Here is a 20,600-nt window from a genome sequence, read left to right as displayed (position 1 = left end):
TTCCCTGTGGGGCTTGGCACTGGCTTGATTCAACCTGTTTAAAATCCTCCCTTGAATGCAGATGAGGCCTGGAGGGGCCCTGGACCCCTTGTACAGGCCCCCATTCCCACCTGCAGCTCTAGAGGCTCCCAAACAGCTGCTTTGGCCAGCCCCACAGCTCTGACACCCTGCCCTGTGCAGGGCCAGGAATTTGAGGGACAGCGGCTTCTGGGGGAATGGGGGGGCGGGGGCAGGAAACAGATTCCCTAGTGTGCAAAAACCTCAACCCAACCCCAGTGTCTGAGCCCCACCAGTGCTCATGCCCTGCCCCCTACAGCACCCCCTGTTGGGAGAGGTGATGGCTGGGGTGAGGGGGGTCCTGGGGCTAATGTGGCCTGACACTGCTCCTTAGTACCACTTGTGGGAGGAATCTCACATGACCTCACTGGCTGACACAGACCTGGCAGGATGCTGGGCCCCCTGCAGCCTCCTCCAAGGGCTGATGGACCCTGGTGGGATGCTGGACCCTGGCCCGGGGCTGAGCTCCCAGCAGCCTTCTTGGGCAGAGAAACTCGGTGAGAGCAGCAGCCAGGGAAAGAGGAATCTGGCCCCAGGATCCCAGCTCCAGCAGCTGGTAATTCACTAAGTGAGGCCACAAAACCATTACTACCTCCAACCCCAGGAGGGCAGGGCCTGGCTGGGCGTCGGGGCACTGGGACAGCTCTGGCCGGCTCAATCCTGGCTGGTATCTTGGGGCAGAGGGATGCCCATCTGCCGTCACTGGTGCCCTGTGCTGCCCAGTGGGAGGTGCTCTCTGGAGCCTCCCACCCCATAACTCCCCACACACTGCAGCTGGATGTGCAGGCAGCTGCCCTAGTGGGGCCAGCCCAGGCTTGTCTGGGACGTGGGGAGGAGACACAAACCTGCCAGACAGGTCCTGCGGGCGGGTGCTCCAGCCCCTGAACGAGTTTACCTCTGGCTCAGCTGGGGAGGGTGGTGTTTACTCACACCTGGCTCCACGGCCACCCCAACGGCCCTGCGCCTCCTGGCCTGGCTCCGCAGTGCAGCCGGCACAGACCTTGTGGCCTGTGAAAACCTGCACCCAGCCGGCCGGTGCTGCGTCAGGCCGGGCGCGTTTGCCAGCCCTAAAGCACAAGGCCTTTGTTGTCTGCACCTTTACCCAATTCCCCATTAGGGGGTCTCTGCGCCTCGGTGCTGGCCAGGCCTGGAACCCCCCAAACTTCTTTTCCACCCCGGCTCCTCCAGCGAGCAGGTGCTGAGCGCTGCTGGGGCCTGAGTGTGGGCGTACCCCATCGCTGCTATGGGACTGGGGGTGCTGCTGCCCCTGTTGCTCCTGTGAGTCTAACGCCATCCCTGCCCAGAAGCACCCACCTCCCCCCAAGCGGGTTAACCCTGCCATTCCCTGCCCTGTGACTGGGGGAGCCTTGTGACTGGGAGCTCAGTTATACTGGGGGCTGCCCAGTGCCTGGTTGTGGGGGCAGCCTGTCAAGGGTCCAGGAGCAGAGTCAAAGGAGCAGGTGTGGCCCCAGCACCCCCCAAGCCAGCCTGTTCCCCAAAGCCAGGCTGGGCATGCGGCCTCTGTCCATCCACGGGCCAGGCTAGGAACTGCTGACGTAACCAGGGAGGTCATTTCACAAAGGAGAGGCAAGCGCTCTCCTCCCTGCTGCTGGCCCCTCAGCCTCGGTCATTCTCTGCTTCCAGTCCCTCCGTCCGTCCCACTCTCCTCCTGGCTGGCGTGGGGCTCCCCTTCCCTATCCCCCCTGGCCTGCGGTGGAGAGGCCTCCAGGGGGAAAAGCCTGCGATTTGCAGTTTGTGTGTGTGGGGGGGGATTGCCTTGGTGCTGGGGAGTGGGGGGAGCCGAGTCACAGGCCCTGGAGGGAGTAGCAGCTCCACTTGCAAAATCCCTTTTGCAACATTCCTGGAACTTGGCTCCTTTCCCCAGCCTGGCCTGACCCAGGCCCCCACAGGGACTCCAGAGCAGGTTCCAGCCGTAGGGCCCAGCTGGGATCTGTGGCCCCCAGGAATTCAGTGGCACGGCATCCCCTGTATGGGTACGAGCTGGGTATGGACAGCATAGGCCCTTCCAGCCCAGGTGCTGCCCGGGATGCCCAGGAGTCACCTCCCTGAATGCTGCACCCACTGGGAGTGGCCCGGTGGGGCCCCGAGGAGCTCAGAGCCCCCATGTCACCATGCACACATGCCCGAGCCTTGGTCTCATGGGGAGGGGCAGCCTCTGTCTGGAAGCTGCCTCACCCAGAAAGCTTGAGGGAAAAGCTGGGGGTGGGGGGCCTTGGGAAGCTGGTCCCAGGTTCCTCTCTGGTTGAGGCAGGGGAATGAGTTACAGACCCACCTGGGCTGGGACCCTGCTGCCCTGTAACCCCTGGGTGCGAGATGAGGAATGTTTTGCACAAGGGCTCTGCTGCTACCAGGCTGGCAGCAAGGCCTGCTGGGCAGCTCGGGCACCAAGCCACCAGCCAGCCAAATCTCTGGCACGTCAGGGAGACTGCCCGTGACCCGGGCCCCATGCCTCCCTGGGCCCGCCCCCTGTGCAGGCTCCTGTGTAGTGCCAGCCCCAGATCTCAGCTACCCGCCTAGCTGCACGGATCACGCAGCAGCCCTGGCCTTTGCTCCCTAATTAGGTCCTGGGACAGCCCCAGCACCTCCCCCATGTCCCCCAGACTCAGTTACTCACTGCTGGCAGTGGCCAACTCACATCTGGGCTCTCTGCTCTACCTGATAAGCTATAAATAGCCTGCAAGGCGCAGGCCCCTTGGGAACCGCCCACTGTGTGCGCCGCACGTCGTGTTTATGTCTCGCACTGTTTACACCTTGCACGCTCACCTTTGTCCTGCACACGTCGCCTAGCGTGTGAAGGGAGAGTCATGTGATGAGCGAGTCATGCCTGAGCGGGCATTGCCCTGCCCTGGCACTGACCTCACCCTCACCCCCACTCAGCTGGGCTGGGCCCCCCCAGCAGAGCAGTGACCCCAACCTGACCCTGCCTCCATCCCTGCCCCGCTCATGTGCTTTTCCCAGTCATGCTGCTTCTGCCCTGGCAGCACCGGGGAGGGGCACCACCACCCCCGCACCCAGACTCCTGGCCACTGGCCACCCCGAAACCTTTCCTGTATTGGAAAGCCAGGGGCTGCCAATACCATTAACCCCCTAGATCTGCTTGCTATGGGACATAGGCCTCACCATGAGGCCCTGAGCTCCCACTCCAGTCCCCATATGGCCGTCCCTAGTTCACTCGGGGCTTTGTCCCCCTACCCCCTCCCCTGAATCCTACCCCCCCACACACACACACAAAGCAAATGAGGCCCATGGGTCCCCAGCTCCCCCCGCCCCCAGCAAGCGTGCATGGCGTGCTGTCCTTGAAGTGAAATCACAGCCATAATCCTGTTCTCAACAGGCTACTGCTGGCCATGGGGGAAGGTCACCCCAGCACAATCGGGGGAGGGGCGGCTGGGAACCTGCCGGGCTTGGCCTGGCTTCAGCGCACCCGTTTTGTGCCAGCGCTGGCCATGCTGGTGGGGGGGGCGGCGGCAGAGGACCTGACTGCACCTGGTCCCAGGCGTGGGGTGTCCCAGGTGCAGTCGGGCGAGAAGGGGCCCATCCTGGCTTGGAGTGTCTGTCTCCGTTCCCGGGGCAGAGGCCCAGGGAGCTGGCAAAGGCTGGCATGACAGGTCATCTCACAACTCCCATTGCCCGCTGCTTTGATTCTTGCTGGGCTCGGAAGCAGCTCCAGAGCCTAGGCACAGTGGGGGAGGGGTCTCTAAAGGCTTCCCATGAGCCGGTATCACCATCAGGACATCAGGGCTTTGTCAGTGGTTCGGGGGAGGGAGACACCTGTCATAAACAGATAGCTAAGGGTTAATGTCTCTTTCACCTGAAACACCTGACCAGAGAACCAATCAGGAAACTGGATTTTTTCAACTTTGGGTGGAGGGAAGTGTGTCTCTGAGTCTTTTGTCTGTCTGCCTGTTTTCCTCCGAGCTTTGGAGAAGTACTTTCTACTTTCTAGTCTTCTGTTTCTAAGTGTAAGGACAAAGAGATCAGATAGTAAGTTCTATGGTTTCTTTTCTTTGGTATTTGCATGAATATAAGTGCTGAAGTACTTTGATTTGTATTCTTTTTGAATAAGGCTGTTTATTCAATATTCTTTTAAGCAATTGACCCTGTGTTGTATCATCTTAATACAGAGAGAACATTTGTATTTTTTTCTTTTTTTTTTTTTTTTTTTTGGTGCTTTTCCATTTCTCGGCGGTGGGCTGCCTCATCTTCTGCTTGTTTCCTTCGGTAGGCCACCTCTTCTTCTTCTAGTTTTCTTTTGTGTGCTGCCTCTTGGGCTGCCTGTTCTCTTTGGAAGGCTGCCAGTTTGATGCTTTCTTCCTTTTCTTTTATCTCCATCTCTTTTTGTTTTATTTCCAGTTGTCGCCTGTGTTCAGCTTCTTTTAAATGGTCTTCGGCCTCCATTTTTGTCCTAGTAGACATGGTTCCTGTTTTCTGGTGTTGGGGTGCCCTCCGGTGTTTATCTTCTGAACTGCAGGCTCTCTGTTGCCTCCTGAAGTCTGCCTAGCAACAGTGCTTTTTTCCTTTTCTCTCTGAGGGTCGAGCGGCAAGCTCCTCCGCCCCTGAGACTGCTCGCTGCCGTCCTCAGGGGGACCCCGTTACTCCAACAGTCCTTCTCGCTGGTCACACACTCCCAGAGGTTAACCGCCCCCTGAAACCGTCCATCTCTGAGCCTTCAGCATTCCTGGTCCTCATTATCCCTCCTTTGTTTTACTGCTCCCCAGTCACTTACTGCAAGCAGCGCCATTCACGGGGTGCAGTACGTCCCGCCGCTGCCACCAGTTGTCACGGAGTCCCCGGGCGATGCTCTAGAACTGCTCCCCACCAAGCCAGGCAGGACTTTGGGGAGCCTCCTCTACCTTGGAGCAGACTTGTTCAGGGCAAGAAGCTCCCACGGCTTCACCTCCTGGGTCTCTCCTTGGAGCATTCAGCACCCTCTGCCCCTCCGTGCGCTTCCCACAGCGAGTCCACCCCAGCGGGGTCCTGGGGAAGCCACCGGGTCCTGCACCCCCACTTTGCAGTCAGACGTGACTCTCAGCCAGCCAGTAAAACAGAGGTTTATTCGATGACAGGAACAGGGTCTAAAACAGAGCTTGTAGATACAGCGAACCGGACCCCTCGGCTGGGTCCATTCTGGGGGGGGCAGTGAGCCAGACCCCCAGGTCTGCCCTCCACCCTTGACCCCAGCCAGCTCCAGACTCACAACCCCTCCCAGCCCCTCCTCTCTGCTCAGCTCCTTTCCCGGGCCAGGAGGTCACCTGATCCCTTTGTCTCCAACACCTTCAGCTGGCACCTTTGCAGGGGAGGGGCCCAGGCCATCAGTTGCTAGGAGACAGAGGGTCAGGCATTTAGGTGCACTGGCCCTTGGCTCTGCCAGAGACTTAAGAACTGACATGGGGACACTGAGGCACCAACACAGTACTCAGAGAAAACATTAAGAACTTTCCCAGTTCGTCACATCTCTCCCCCCTTCGAGACCGAACTGAGCGAGGTCACTCCAGCCAGTGACCTGGGGAAGTTCGAACCCACCAAGGTTCCCATGGATGCCCCAGCATCTCTCCCATCCCTTGGGGTGAGTTACACCAGGACAGTCCAGTCTTACGCCCTCCCTTAGGTCGGGTGTGCTTGATGGCACTTGCAGGCCGCATGTGGGAAGGTTTATGCAGCCCACACCCTTTGCCACCCCAGTACCCCTGGGCTTCAAGCTGGGATTGGGTCTTTTCCCAGCACTCTGGTCTGTGATTTGGGCTCCCTCGGTTAAGAGCCCCCATCTTGACCTTTGCCAGTTCTGGGCTTGGGCAGCCACTTCCCACTTTGTGGCCCAGACACAACACCTCTGCCGTCCCCCCTTGCATTTTTCAGCTTTTACCGTCAGTCCCACCTTCTTGAGGCAGCCCAGCCCCCTCTTCACCTGGGACACCTGTTCCTCCCAGGTCTGGCTAAAGATGCACATGTTATCAGTGTCTGCCAGGGCCAAGTTCTCCATCCCTCTCAGCTTGTCTAGAATCTCCCCAGGCCTAGGCATGGGGTCAGCATCGGACACTGGGATGGCTTTAAGATTCTGATAGCCCCCATAAAACCAGACCTTCCTGTCTCCCTTGGGGATCAGCCCCATGGGTGAGGCCCATGGGCTGTAAAATGGCTGGATCCCATCTAAAGCCAGGATGTTCCTGATCTCTCTCTCCAGGATCTGGGTTGCTTTCCCAGTGACTCTGAATGGGGAACACCTGATGGGGAGATTGGCTCCCACCTCAGGGAAGAGATCCCCCTGGGGGTCTTCCCCATTCTCCATTCAATCCTCCCTCTTCAGGTCCAGGGGTCCCCTCACTCTCCTCCCATCCAGCAGCTCAAATGGGAAGAGCCCTGTGCATTCCTGGAGCACCACCAGCTGCCTCCCGATTTCCCCCAGTTCTACTTCCCCTTGGGGAGCCCATTCCCGGTACAGGAATCCCTTCTCCTGCAGGACTCTGTCCCTGCAGCCTTCCCCAAGGGGGTTTGCAGCGCTGTGGCCAGCAAGTTCCTTCAGCTTCTCCAAGGAGGGATCCCTCTGCAGACGTTCCAGGGTGGTTGAGAGGTTCACCTCTTCCACGCCACCGTCTTTTTTTCCGTCATAGTAGACACCGTCAGGCCACTCAGCATCATCTCCCTGGACTGTAAACTGACAAACCTGTAAGTCTCTGGAATAGAAAGGCTTGAGAGAATTAACATGGTACACTTTAGGCTTTAGTGAGGAATTGGGAAAGGCTATGAGGTAGTTTACAGCTCCCAGGCGCTCTTGGACCGTGAATGGCCCTTCCCATGATGCTTCCATCTTATGGGCCTGTTGCGCCTTCAAGACCATAACCTGGTCTCCTACCTTGAAGGAACGTTCTCTGGCATGTCTGTCATACCAGGCCTTTTGCTCTTCTTGAGCATCCTTTAGGTTTTCTTTAGCAAGGGCTAAAGAGTGTCGGAGGGTGCTTTGTAGGTTGCTTACAAAGTCCAGAATGTTAGTTCCTGGAGAAGGCGTAAACCCCTCCCATTGCTGCTTCACCAACTGTAATGGCCCCTTAACCTCGTGACCATACACAAGTTCAAATGGTGAAAACCCTAAACTGGGATGTGGTACCGCCCTGTAGGCAAACAGCAACTGCTGCAACACTAGGTCCCAATTATTGGAGAATTCGTTGATGAATTTTCTTATCATGGCCCCCAAAGTTCCATTGAACCTTTCCACCAGGCCATTGGTTTGATGGTGGTACGGGGTGGCAACCAAGTGATTCACCCCATGAGTTTCCCACAGTTTTTCCATGGTCCCTGCCAGGAAATTAGACCCCGAATCTGTAAGGATGTCAGAGGGCCAACCTACCCTGGCAAAGATGTCTGTTAGGGCCAGGCACACAGTGTTAGCCCTGGTGTTGCCTAGAGCTACTGCTTCTGGCCATCGGGTAGCAAAGTCCACTAAAGTCAGTACGTACTGCTTTCCTCTGGGCGTCTTTTTTGGGAAAGGGCCCAGAATATCCACAGCTACTCGCTGAAATGGGACCTCAATTATGGGGAGTGGCTGGAGAGGGGCCTTGACCTGGTCTTGAGGCTTACCCACTCTTTGGCATACCTCACAAGACCGGACATACTTGGCAACATCCTTGCCCATCCCCTCCCAGTGGAAGGACTTCCCCAACCGGTCCTTGGTTCTGTTCACCCCAGCATGGCCACTGGGATGATCATGGGCTAAGCTTAAGAGCTTCCCCCGGTACTTAGTTGGAACCACCAACTGTTTTTGCGGCTGCCATTCTTCCCGGTGTCCACCAGAAAGAATTTCCTTGTATAAAAGTCCTTGGTCTATAACAAACCGGGATCGATTTGAAGAGCTGAGAGGCGGTGGGGTGCTCCGTGCCGCCGCCCACGCTTTCTGAAGGCTGTCATCTGCTTCCTGCTCAGCCTGGAACTGTTCCCTTGAGGCTGGGGTCACCAGTTCTTCCTCAGACTGTGGACTTGGGCTTGGTCCCTCTGGAAGCGATGTAGGTGATGGGGTTGTTTCCGTTGCTGGTGAACCGCTCTCCGCTGGTGCACCTGAGGGTATTTCAGGCTCTGGCTGAGCCTTTTGGGTATGGCTGTCGTGTGCTTCTGCCAGTTCTGGCTCGCTGGCGCCCTCTGGCGTTGAGTTTGAAGATGTGGTTGCACTTGCTGGTGCTGGTTGCTGTTCCAGTTCCGGGCCTGGGACTGCAGATGCTGTGGCTGTTTCAGTGGTAGGCATGGAATCCGGGTCCACTACCTCTGTCTGGGTCTCTGGTAACACAGACGGGGCCTCTGTGGACGGCTCAGGAACAGGAATGGGTCTGGAAGCTTGCCTGGTTTGGCTACGGGTAACCATTCCCACTCTCTTGGCCCGCCTCACCTGGTTGGCCAAGTCTTCCCCCAGTAGCATGGGAATAGGATAATTGTCATAGACTGCAAAAGTCCACATTCCTGACCAGCCTTTGTACTGGACAGGCAGTTGAGCTGTAGGCAAGTGTACAGCTTGTGACATGAAGGGGTAAATTGTAACTTTGGCCTTTGGGTTGATGAATTTGGGGTCAACGAAGGATTGGTGGATAGCTGACACTTGTGCCCCCGTGTCTCTCCACGCAGTAACCTTCTTTCCGCCCACTCTCAAATTTTCCCTTCGCTCCAAGGGTATTTGAGAGGCATCTGGGCCTGGGGATCTTTGGGGTGATGGTGGTGTAATGAATTGCACTCGCATGGTGTTCTTGGGACAGTTGGCCTTGATATGTCCCAGTTCATTACACTTAAAGCATCTTCCATCTGATGGGTCACTGGGCCGAGGTGAGTTACTGGAGACTGGTGAGGTTGAAGAGTAGGGTATCTGTGGCTTTACTTGGGTGGTATGTAGGGTCTTTGGCTGTCCTCGGTTGTAGGGTTTATGGTCTGTGTGCCCCCTGGGGTAATCGTTCCCCTTGACAGTAGCTTTTTTGCTTTCTGCCAGTTCCATCCATTTGGCTCCAATCTCCCCCGCCTCAGCGATAGTTTTGGGATTTCTATCTTGTATGTACCGTGTGATGTCTTCAGGAACACCATCCAAGAACTGCTCCATTTGTATGAGGAGGTTCACTTCTTCCAAGGTTTGAATGTTGTTTCCTGTTAACCAGGCCTCATAGTTTTTTGCAATGTAGTAGGCGTGTTTGGGAATGACACCTCTGGTTTCCATTTTTGGGTTCTGAAGCGCCGACGGGCATGATCTGGGGTTATCCCCATCCTGTATCTGGCCTTGGTTTGAAAAAGTTTATAGTCATTCATTTGTGGCTTGGGCATTTCAGCTGCCACCTCTGCTAAAGGTCCACTGAGGTGTGGCCTTAATTCTACCATGTACTGGTCTTCGGGGATGCTGTACCCAAGACAGGCTCTTTCAAAATTTTCCAAGAAGGCCTCGGTGTCATCACCTGCCTTGTAGGTGGGAAATTTTCTGTGCTGTGGAGCAATAATTGGCGCCGGGTTGTTAGGGTTGGCTGGCACATGCAGCCCAGCTTTTGCCATCTCCAGTTCATGTTTTCTCTGTTTTTCCTTCTCTTCATTCTCTTTTTCCGCCAGTGAGCTTCCCCACTGTCTGCAATTTGGGGGGCGTGTCATAAACAGATAGCTAAGGGTTAATGTCTCTTTCACCTGAAACACCTGACCAGAGAACCAATCAGGAAACTGGATTTTTTCAACTTTGGGTGGAGGGAAGTGTGTCTCTGAGTCTTTTGTCTGTCTGCCTGTTTTCCTCCGAGCTTTGGAGAAGTACTTTCTACTTTCTAGTCTTCTGTTTCTAAGTGTAAGGACAAAGAGATCAGATAGTAAGTTCTATGGTTTCTTTTCTTTGGTATTTGCATGAATATAAGTGCTGAAGTACTTTGATTTGTATTCTTTTTGAATAAGGCTGTTTATTCAATATTCTTTTAAGCAATTGACCCTGTGTTGTATCATCTTAATACAGAGAGAACATTTGTATTTTTTTCTTTTTTTTTTTTTATAAAGTTTTCTTTTAAGACCTGTTGGAGTTTTTCTTTACTTCAGGGAAATTAAGTCTGTACTCACCAGGGAATTGGTGGGAGGAAGAAATCAAGGGGAGAGCTGTGTGTTGGATTGCTAGCCTGATTTGGCATTTCCTCTGGGTGAAGAGGAAAGTGCTTTTGTTCCAGGATTGGGAACGGAGAGGGGGAATCACTCTGTGTAGTTTCACAGAGCTTGTGTCTGTGTATCTCTCCAGGAGCACCTGGAGGGGGGAAGGGAAACAGGATTATTTCCCTTTGTTGTGAGACTCAAGGGATTTGGGTCTTGGGGTCCCAGGGAAGGTTTTTCAGTGGGACCAGAGTGCCCCAAAACACTCTAATTTTTTGGGTGGTGGCAGCAGGTACCAGGTCCAAGCTGGTGACTAAGCTTGGAGATTTTTCATGCTAACCCCCATATTTTGGACGCTAAGGTCCAAATCTGGGAATAAGGTTATAACAACACCTGGGAGTCAGGACTCCTGAGTTCTAGGCCTTATTGTGACTCTGATGCTCTGTGTGAGCCTGGCCCCACTGTGTGCCTCAGTTTCCCAGTTAGCTGTACAGTAGGGCTAACCCCTCCTTCGCCCTGGAGGATGTAGGGTTAAAGCACATTGCGCCCCATGTGGGCCACCCTGAAGGTCATTACTGGGAGATTACAAATGCATGCAAGCAGGGGCAGCCCACGTCAAGCCAGCACCAGCTTGGTGGGAGCTGGAATCCTGCTAATGCAGTAATTAAACGTTATGGGCTGACTTCAGGGCTGGCTATGAATAGGGAAGCTGAAAGAGGCCATGGTGAGGGCCCCCCACCACGGGAAGCTGCAGCCAGCAATGGTAGCTGGGTGCAGATGCAGATGCAGGTGCTGGGTTCTGGACAGGCAGGGGGTCCCTTGCTGTGGGATCTGGCACCTCGCAGACCCCAATGGACCTGGGATAGTGGAAGGAAAGCCTGGCTCCAGGCCGTCCCCTACAGCCCCAATCTGTGGCCATTGCATCCAGCTGCCCATGTGACATGCCCATTTGAGGGATGCCCTGGGGATCTGGGTGCTCGACCCTAACTGGCGCATGGCCCCTGGCAGGTGACTGGCATGGGAAGGTGTGTCAGGACCCACTGCCCTAGGGAGCCCAGTGACAGCCACGCTGCCAATACTCAGAGGTGAAGTTGTCTTACCAAGACCTTCCAGCGGCTCCCGAGACTTTGCAAACCCAGCATGACTGCAGCCAGCTCCAGGTCGCCTGTGCCGTGTGGGGCATGCAACATTACCCACAATCAATGGCTCATTATGTAATAAACAAGGGGAAAGCTGTTTTGCAAGCGGGGCTGAGTTATCGGCTCACAACACTCCAGCGAAGCTTAACAAGAATGGATCGGTGTTCGGGGCAGATGCAAGGCGATAGCACGGGGCCATGCGCCTGTCAGACAGCTAAGGCCGAGCCCCAGGCCTGAGCAATCTCCCTTTGGCAAAGGGATTCTCCTGGGAAGGCATTTCACAATATCAAACAACTGGAGAGCAAATAGGAGGGGGGTGGGGGAGCTGGGCATGTTTGCGGCTGGAGCTGAGCCCTGAGAGAACAGTCATGGCTGATAAAGGGAAAAGGAGGCGGGTGCCTGTTATCCAGCTGCCTGCCTATCAGAATCTCGGCTTTGTCCCCTGCTCCTTATCAGCTGCTCCCCAAGCCCCATTTAGCCAGATGATTTTGATGTCCCCAGAACACATCAGATAAAGCGGTTCTCTGGGAGGTTGGAGGGACAGCAGCAGGAAGGCATTGCCTGCAGGCCAACTGGCCACTCTCCAGGATCCCTTCACCCACCACTGAAATGCAGCCGCCTCAGGGCCAGGGAGGGGTAGCGGTTCTAAGGCCGCCCGCAGTCCAGCGCTTAGCCAAACCACTGGCCAAACTCCCACTGGCTTCAGTGGGGCAGGAGTTGTGTCTTCATCGGTGCCCAGCACCAGGCCAGGACTGTTTGGCCAGGAAGTGAGGATCCCTGGATCCCTGCAGTGAGCAAGGTCTGCCAGGGCACCTCAGAGCTGGTGCTGAGCTGGGAGCCTGGGGCTCACCCTGACCGAGTGGCTGGCAGGCTGCCCACAGTACAAGCACCAGGCCGGGCTCGTGCCCAGTGAGACCAACATGAGCCAGTGCGCGCTCCGGCACTGGGGAGCCGTGTGTGGGCACCCAGCACAGGACACAAACCCACCCCAAGAGATGAGACCCAGCTCCCGCAGCAGTGCTCCCAGGTGCCCGGTTTGTGTGAGCTGCTGTGTGTATGTGTTGCCTTGATCTGTGCTGTGTGTTATTGTGGTATTGCTGTTTGTGTGTGTCACTCTCTGGATTGTTTTGCCATAAGAGTCTCTGTGTATTGTCCTTTTGCTATCTGCCTGTTGTCTAGTGTGGTGCTGTTCTTCAGCTGTGTGTGTGCCTCTGTGCATTACATTGTGTTGTGTGTTCTGTGGCTGTGTGTGTGTGTTGCTGTGGTGCTCCATGTGCTATTGTGTCCCGCTGTGTTGGTTTTGTTTTGCTCTGTATGGGTGTGTTGCTCTGTGTTGCTGTTGTGTTGCTCTGAGTGTACTGCCCCATGCGGTATTGCTATGTGGTTCTGTGTGGTGGTGGCGTCCTACTGCCCAGGGTTGCTCTGTGTTGTTGTACTGCCTCGTGGTGTTGTTGTGTTTCTTTGTGTAGCATTGTGCTGCTCTGACTGCACCCTCCATGTGTTGAACCGCCCCGTGCTGTTGTGTCTACGCTGGAGGCGGGCCGGCTCCTCCCGCCCAGGGCGGTCCGGGTACATAAGGCTGAGCGCTGGGGCGCCGTGCCCGGCACACAACGAGCCACTGACCGGCCCCATGGCTCTGCGCTGGGCGCCCCTGCTCGGGCTGTGCTGCTGGCTGGCGGCCGCGGACCGGCACCCGGTGTTCTGGAACAGCTCCAACCCCAAGTGAGTGCGGGGGCTCCGCGCCCCGCCCCGCCAGAGAGCGCGGATCCACGCTCGGGGAGCCCCGGGAGCCCCCAGCGCGCCCCTCCCCCGGCCACGGGAACCCCGAACCAGCCCGGGCGCCAGCGCGCCCCTCCCCCAGCGCCCGGCCCCGGGACCCCCGCCTCCCCCAGCCCGGGCCCCAGCGCGCCCCTCCCCCAGCGCCCGGCCCCGGGACCCCCGCCCCCCCCACCAGCCTGGGCCCCAACGTGCTCCCCCAGCCGCGGGACCCCCGGGCTCCAGCGCGCCCGGCTCAGGGGCGCTCGGGAAGGAGCCAAACGAATCTGGGCTGGGAACAACCCGAGGGTGCCCGGCTACGCCTGAGCCGTGCTCCGGTCACGCGTGGGGGGATCTCGGCTCAGGTTCCAGCGGGTGCCGGGCTCTGGGACTGGCCGCGCTGCCTGGGGGCGGGTTCCCGGGAGTGGCGGGGTCTCCCCCGCGCCCCACGGCGGAGTTTATAAACACGCAGGGGGCGGCCGCCACTCCAGCCTGCGCCCCCGAGACTGGCCGGGAGGCGAACGGGGAGCCCAGGCGGGAGGCTCGGCCTTTGTTCGCGGCTCGCGGGGAGGCTGCTCGCCATGGGTCCCGGTAACGATCCTTTGCCCAAGCGGCGCCTCCCTCCTCGCTTCGCCCCCGGCTGTGACCGGCCTCTGCCAGCCGCGGCTCCGCGACGAGACCTGGGCTGAGCCGGGGGGAGGGGTCCGTGGGCCCCGGGGCGGGGAGCTGCGGGCTCCCCAGGACGGGGGCTGATCTGGGGGCGCCGGGCGCAGAGTCCCCAGACTGGGCTCTTGCATTGACACGGGGCGAGCCGAGTAAAGCCCCCCCCCCGGAGCGGGCTCCCCCCACGGGCTCCGGGAGGGGGGCAGCCCCGGCCCTGGCAAATCCTCTCCCGGGTCAATGTTTAATCCGGCCCGGTGCAGCTGGCAGGGCTGAAGTTCACCCGCCGCAGGGTGTTTGTGCCAAGCGCTGGGGCCGGGGGGCCCAGCCGGCCCTTCCTTTCCCAGGACCCAGCTCCCTGCTGGACATGGGCCTCTTCCTTCCCGGGGCTGGCGCGGGGCCAGGGGAAGGCGCCAGGGGCACGGGGAAGCGCGTGCACCGGCAGGAAGCCTGTTGACAAACACCTCGGTGGGGCAGCTGCAGGAGGCAGGATGTGGGGCTAGCCCTGGCCAGGCTGTGCGAATCTGCCCCCTCTCCCGCCCCCGGTCAGCTCCAGGTGTGGGGCTGATGGGGGAGGCAAGTCCCAGCAGGTTTGGGACCCTCTGTCTGTGCCTTGGGACAGGGCATGGGCACCAAGCTGGCACACGGGGGAGGGTTATGCCCCACACAGGCATATAATTGGGGGGGGTTCATCTGTCACGGGTCCCCCCTGGAATCCCCCCTTTCCCAGTTGGGAGCTGCCATCTGTGCAAAGAAACAAAGAACTGGCTGCAACTGAGGTCCAACCACTGCAGGCTCTGTCCCCTGGGACCAGCCCCCAGAGCTGGTACCACTGCCCAGCCACACCTCTGCCCACCTCATCAACGACTTAAATGTTGGCATAGAAAGTATGCTTAAGTTTGCAGATGATACCAAACTGGGAGGGATTGCAACTGCTTTGGAGGACAGGGTCAAAATTCAAAATGATCTGGACAAATTGGAGAAATGGTCTGAGGTAAACAGGATGAAGTTCAATAAAGACAAATGCAAAGTGCTCCACTTAGGAAGGAACAATCAGTTTCACACATACAGAATGGGAAGAGACTGTCTAGGAAGGAGTATGGCAGAAAGAGATCTAGGGGTCATAGTGGACCACAAGCTTCATATGAGTCAACGGTGTGATACTGTTGCAAAAAAAGCAAACGTGATTCTGGGATGCATTAACAGGTGTGTTGTGAGCAAGACACGAGAAGTCATTCTTCCGCTCTACTCTGCGCTGGTTCGGCCTCAACTGGAGTATTGTGTCCAATTCTGGGCACCGCATTTCAAGAAAGATGTGGAGAAATTGGAGAGGGTCCAGAGAAGAGCAGCAAGAATGATTAAAGGTCTAGAGAACATGACCTATGAAGGAAGGCTGAAAGAATTGGGTTTGTTTAGTTTGGAAAAGAGAAGACTGAGAGGGGACATGATAGCAGTTTTCAGGTATCTAAAAGGGTGTCATCAGGAGGAGGGAGAAAACTTGTTCACCTTAGCCTCCAATGGTAGAACAAGAAGCAATGGGCTTAAACTGCAGCAAGGGAGATTTAGGTTGGACATTAGGAAAAAATTCCTAACTGTCAGGGTAGTTAAACGCTGGAATAAATTGCCTAGGGAGGTTGTGGAATCTCCATCTCTGGAGATATTTAAGAGTAGGTTAGATAAATGTCTATCAGGGATGGTCTAGACAGTATTTGGTCCTGCCATGAGGGCAGGGGACTGGACTCAATGACGTCTTGAGGTCCCTTCCAGTCCTAGAGTCTAGGAATCTTCTTGGGCTGGCTCAGGGCACTGGGTGACTGGGCCACACTCCTGTAATCTTTGTCCCCAATGCCCTCCCTGCACCCCTGCTGTGCAGGGGGCTGAGCTTTCCAAGGCGCCTGGTGCCACCCGCTTGCCCTCGGCCCAGGTCAGCTGGTGTCCCCCTCCCAGTGCAGATTGGAAGGAAGCTCCTGGCTCTGACAGGCTGGTGAGCAGGGGAGGCCCAGACTCCACCAGTGGAATTACCAGTTGGAGAAGTGCCTGATGGGTGCTTGCTGGGAGCCATCTCCAAAACTCCCCAGCAGGGAGGGGTTGATGCCCTGTAATGCACCACGGCCCTCCCCCAGTGCTGGAGCTCTCTGCCTGGGCACTGAGCCTTACACAGAGGGGCCTTCCCAGCTGTGTGGGGCAGGGGGACCACTCAGCTGCCAGCCCCAGCTTGGCTCGGGGTGTGAGGTCGGCTGGCTCACTGGCCCCAGGAGTGGCTGGGGCAGAGAAGCTTCTCCCTGTCCCAGCTGTTGTGCTGCTTGCTGCGGCCTGCCCCAGAGATGACTGAAATTCTGGGGGTGTCTGTGAGGTACCTGGATGGCAGGGGGCTGCAGCAGGGTCAGGGGCTAGCTGGTTTGGGAGGTGGGAGCTGCTGGGGCCCCTCCGCTGGTGGCCTCTCAGGTTGCAGAACCCAGTTCCCCCGGTGTTGCCATGTCCAAGTGGCTGAGATGCTTGCCTGCAGCGGGAGGGGGCAGCCCCTGTCTGCCCGGATGGGGAGAGGAGCCCTAGTTAGGCCATGAGATGGAGGAGCAGCGTGGAGCGGAGACTGGCCGTCTGCCCTGGCTAATGGGGCAGCTGTGACAGCTGCTCACGTTCCAGCTCCCAGGGGAAGAGCAACAGGACACCAAGGGGGGGTCAGTTACTCCCCTCCCTCCCCTGGGGGTCTCTCCCTCCTCTACAACCCCCCTGCCCCCCCAGGCAGCAGCTCCACTGAGCAAAGGCAGCCGGTCTGTGATGTCAGGGTGCAGGTTTGGGGTGGGCCTGATGCCCCTCCCCAGGGGGAGAGATGGGCCTGCCTGGGGGACAGGACGATTGGCTCCCAGGAATCTCCCCTGGGGGAACCTGGAGATCCCAGGGCAGCATTAGGCTCTTCTCTGCTCTGAGGCTCCTGGCCTGACACCATGGGGAGGAGTGGGGCTTGGGGGTCTCGGCCCCATGCTGGGCACTGAAGGTTTTAACAGGTTATCCAGCCAGGGCAGATTATTTTCCCATCTGTTTCTTCACCTTGTAAAATTCCCCAGATGGTGTTTAGGGGGAGTGGGGGGATATAGTGCTGGGAAATCAACCCCCGATCCAGTGGCTGCTCTGTTACCCCCACAATCTGCACTGGCCCCTCTGTGTCTGGGGCATCTGCCCCTTCCCTACCCCCTCCCTGGACGTCTGCCCGCCCATGGTGCAGAGGGCTGGCTGGGAGCAGAGGGCTGCAGTCTTGTCAGCACAGTCTCACCCTGCATGTGTCTGACCCCTGAGTGCTGACCACTGACTGTTCCTCCTCCTGGCCCCAGGTTCCTAGCGGACGACTACACAGTGGAGGTCCGGCTCAATGACTACCTGGACATCATCTGCCCGCACTACGAGGAGGGCAGCGTGACGCCTCGCGCCATGGAGCGCTACACCCTCTACCTGGTGGAGTACGAGGAGTATGCGGCCTGCAAACCCCACTCCAAGGAGCAGATCCGCTGGGAGTGCAACAAGCCAGCTGCCCTGCATGGCCCCGAGCGGTTCTCGGAGAAGTTCCAGCGCTTCACGCCCTTCACCCTGGGGAAAGAGTTCAAGGAGGGACACAGCTACTACTACATCTGTGAGTGCCCATGGTGTGGGGCCTAGCTGGGGCTATGGAGGGGCACAGGGGCTGGGGGGTGGGGCCTGGCTGGGGCTATGGGGGGCCACAGGGGCTGGGGGGTGGGGCCTGGCTGGGGCTGTGAGTGCCCAGGGTGTGGGGCCTGGCTGGGGCTATGGAGGGGCACAGGGGCTGGGGGTGGGGCCTGGCTGGGGCTATGGAGGGGCACAGGGGCTGGGGGGTGGGGCCTGGCTGGGGCTATGGAGGGGCACAGGGGCTGGGGGTGGGGCCTGGCTGGGGCTATGGGGGGCCACAGGGGCTGGAGGGTGGGGCCTGGCTGGGGCTATGGAGGGGCACAGGGGCTGGGGGATGTGGGGCCAGGACTATGGGGGGGTGCCCTGGGGCTCAGGGATGGGGTGGGGCCTGGTCAGGGCTATGGTGGGGCACACAGGCGCTGGGGCCCTGGCCAAGGCTGTGGTGGAGGATGGAGGCCAAGTAGGAGGGGGAGTGCACAGGTTTGTGGGAGGCAGGTAATGACATGAGGGTGACATGGTCTTTAAGGTGTTACGTGCCCCCTGCCCCAAAGGGGTCTGCTCTCTGGCCACTGCTCTGATTGGCCCGGGAGAGACCCTGACTCCTGGGGCCTCCCCCAGCAGCGGGAGAAACAGCCCCTGTGGCATGGAGAGTGCAGCTGCTGGCTCCCAGCCCAGCTCTGACCCACCTGTCTCTTGTCTCCAGCAAAGCCAATTCACCACCATGGCGACGGCTGCCTGAAGCTGAAGGTGACTGTGGCTGGCAAAGCCAGTGAGTATCTCTGGGGTCTTGGTCCCTCCCTGCCAGGCACGGAGCCCTCCCAGCAGCCCGGCTGCACCGCCATGCCCTGCCCGCCTTCCAGGGAAGGGAAGCCTGAGTCACTGGGACCCTGGCTCCTTGCGGCTCCGGGGGAGGGGCAGAGCCCTGCGCGGGTATGAAACGTGCACCCACCAACCTGATCTGTGGCTAGAAAGCGGCTCCCTGCAGATTTGCAGGGCTCTAGGCATGGGCTCTGCAGATAGCAGGGAACGGGATCGATTCAGGCTGCAGAGCGAAGGGGTGAGGCCGGGGCATGGGCTGGTGGCTGGGGCATGCGGTCAGTAACTGCCCTTCACCTTCTTGTCTCTGTTTGCTTTGCAGCTGGGATGCTGCCCGTCCACACCCCAATGCAGAAGGGGGGGATCCAGGCAGGTACGTTACTGGCGCTGACCAACAGACCCTAGTGGCCTGGTGTGGTCTCTGCCATATGAGGGGCTGTGGGGAGCAGCAGGCAGCTGGGCGAGGGTATTCCCCATGGAGCTGTGGATCTGGCAGCCTCAGTCCAGATTCCTGAGAACCCCTCCCACTAGGATACAGGGAAGAGCCTGCTCTGGGTCTGGAATGCCAGGTCTCGGAGCAGGCTGCAGGCCAGGCAGAAGGGATATTGGCAGAGCCCTGCCCTGGAGCAATGCAGGATTGGGGGGCAGGACGAAGAGCAGCCACAAACTGTGGGAAGGAGGTGGCACAGCATGTGTCTGGCTGCATCGCTGCAGCCGTTGCCTTGCGGCTCACGTGTGACCCCAGCTGCTGGGTGTCAGCCACTGGCTGCGTCTCAGGCCCTGGACACCCATGTCCGAGAGCTCACGTGGCTCCTGCTTTCTCTCCTCTCGCAGATGACGCGGACGTGCAGGTCCTGAAGAGTGTGGGCCAGAACTCAGCGCTGCGGAGCAGCAGCCCTGTCACCTTGCTCAGCCTCCTGCTGCCCCTGCTGGTGCCGCAAGGCCTGTGAGGTGGGAGCCTGGCTGAGCGGCATGGACTGAACCACTGGATGGCGGCTGCTGCTGGGATTGGACCCTGTGGCCCAGAGATGTGCAGGCCCCCGGCTGGGCTGTTGCAAACACACACCAGCTGGAGGTGGACACGTGAATCAGCCAGGCGTGCGTTGGCAGCCTAAGGACTTATTACGGGTTGAATGACCCAAGTGGTCAGTATTACGGGTCGAATGACCCAAAGCCGAGCTGAGCAACCAAAGCCACCACAGCCCTGCGGGGAGCGGCCCTGCAGGAGGGATTGCTCCTCCTTACCGCCAAAGAACAGACCACCAGCACTTTCAACCACTCGCTTTGAGAGCAGACGACAGCAGCTGCTGCCCTGGCTGGACGGGCAGTGGCTCTGGACTAGGAGGGGGTGGGGTGCAGGCACCTCTGGCCAGCTGAGGCAGCCCCCGTGGAGTGTGCAGGATGGACAGGCCTTGCGGGCTGGTGGCGTGGAAGTGTCCTGCAGGCAGAGGCACGAGTGCTGTCCAAGCAAGCAGCCTATGGACGGGCTGTGTCTGTGAGGCTGAGTGCAACCCAGGGACTCTGGGTTTGCTGGGGCCATGGTATCACCTTGCTGGAGCAGGATGTCCTGGAGCAATATTCCTTCTGGTGCAGGATGCCTGGTGTCAGCGATGTGGGTGCCAGGATTCCGTATGGTGTGACACCTGGAAAATAATGTGTAGATGTGTCTGGAGCAGGTGCCCCCTCCCCAAATTCTGACCTCCTATGGCAATTCTGCTGATTACAGCTTGGCCAGGGGCCTGGGACTGTCTGGCCTGAAGCAGGGAGCTGGGCTGCAGGCTCCTCAAAGGAGACAAACACCTCCTCACAATTGCCCGAGGAAGGAATGAGCTGGCAGCCCCAAACCCATGACACCCCGTTCCCTCTACTCACCTCAGCCTGGCCTCTCCAGAAACACTGAGAGCAAGAGTTCCTTGGGCACAAACTCCCAGCCCCATTCCTGTCTGCCTAGGCTCATTGCCACAGTCTCTCTCTCCCGGCCCCACCCAGGACTCTCTGTCCTCTGTGTAAAGCAGCCACCTGTGCTGGAAACAGGGTGGGGCAGAGGCTGAGCGTAGCTGCTGCCTGGCTGGAGTTCCCTCCACGGGCAGGTCTCTAGACACGCTGTACGACCCTGTCTCCACGGCCTGTGTGCGCCTCGGTGCCTGGAGAGGGCGGGGGGCTAGGTGGCTCGTTCACCCACACACCTGCTGGGCTCTGCATGGAGGAGTGTATATAACGTGTCTCGATTTGTAAAGCTTCCTTTTTACCACTGAAATTTTTATACAAATGGTCCTGAATAAATATGTTTTGGATATGGCCAGACTGCAGCTGCTGGGGTTGGGGGAAGGCGCCAACTGTGCTCATCCAACAGCTCTGGCAGGACAATACCATAGGCCCCCTGGGACTCCCCCAACCTAGGGCCCAGAATGGCTCCAGTATCTCCTTCTCCTCAGCTTCCAG

At 58.4% G+C, this 20,600-nt stretch overlaps 1 protein-coding gene across 2 annotated transcripts; it reads left to right on the top strand.

Moving 5' to 3' along the window:
- The first annotated feature begins 11,816 nt into the window (after positions 1 to 11,816).
- EFNA1 (ephrin A1) lies at positions 11,817 to 20,457 on the top strand. 2 transcript variants are annotated; one of them, XM_030542114.1, is made up of 5 exons: positions 11,817 to 12,315; positions 17,033 to 17,328; positions 18,046 to 18,111; positions 18,481 to 18,531; positions 18,993 to 20,457. In XM_030542114.1, exons 1-5 carry the CDS (start codon positions 12,209 to 12,211, stop codon positions 19,106 to 19,108), a joined length of 636 nt encoding a protein of 211 aa, XP_030397974.1. In that variant the 5' UTR covers positions 11,817 to 12,208; the 3' UTR covers positions 19,109 to 20,457. The 2 variants fall into 2 exon arrangements, with proteins under 2 accessions (XP_030397974.1, XP_030397973.1); XM_030542113.1 differs by lacking the exon at positions 11,817 to 12,315 and adding an exon at positions 12,881 to 13,010.
- Positions 20,458 to 20,600: the final 143 nt, after the last annotated feature.

The sequence above is a fragment of the Gopherus evgoodei genome, chromosome 24, assembly GCF_007399415.2.
Source record: "Gopherus evgoodei ecotype Sinaloan lineage chromosome 24, rGopEvg1_v1.p, whole genome shotgun sequence".
NCBI lineage: Eukaryota > Metazoa > Chordata > Testudines > Testudinidae > Gopherus > Gopherus evgoodei.
The sequence above is the reverse complement of the archived record's forward strand: the minus strand, read 5'-3'. Positions and strand labels throughout refer to the sequence as shown.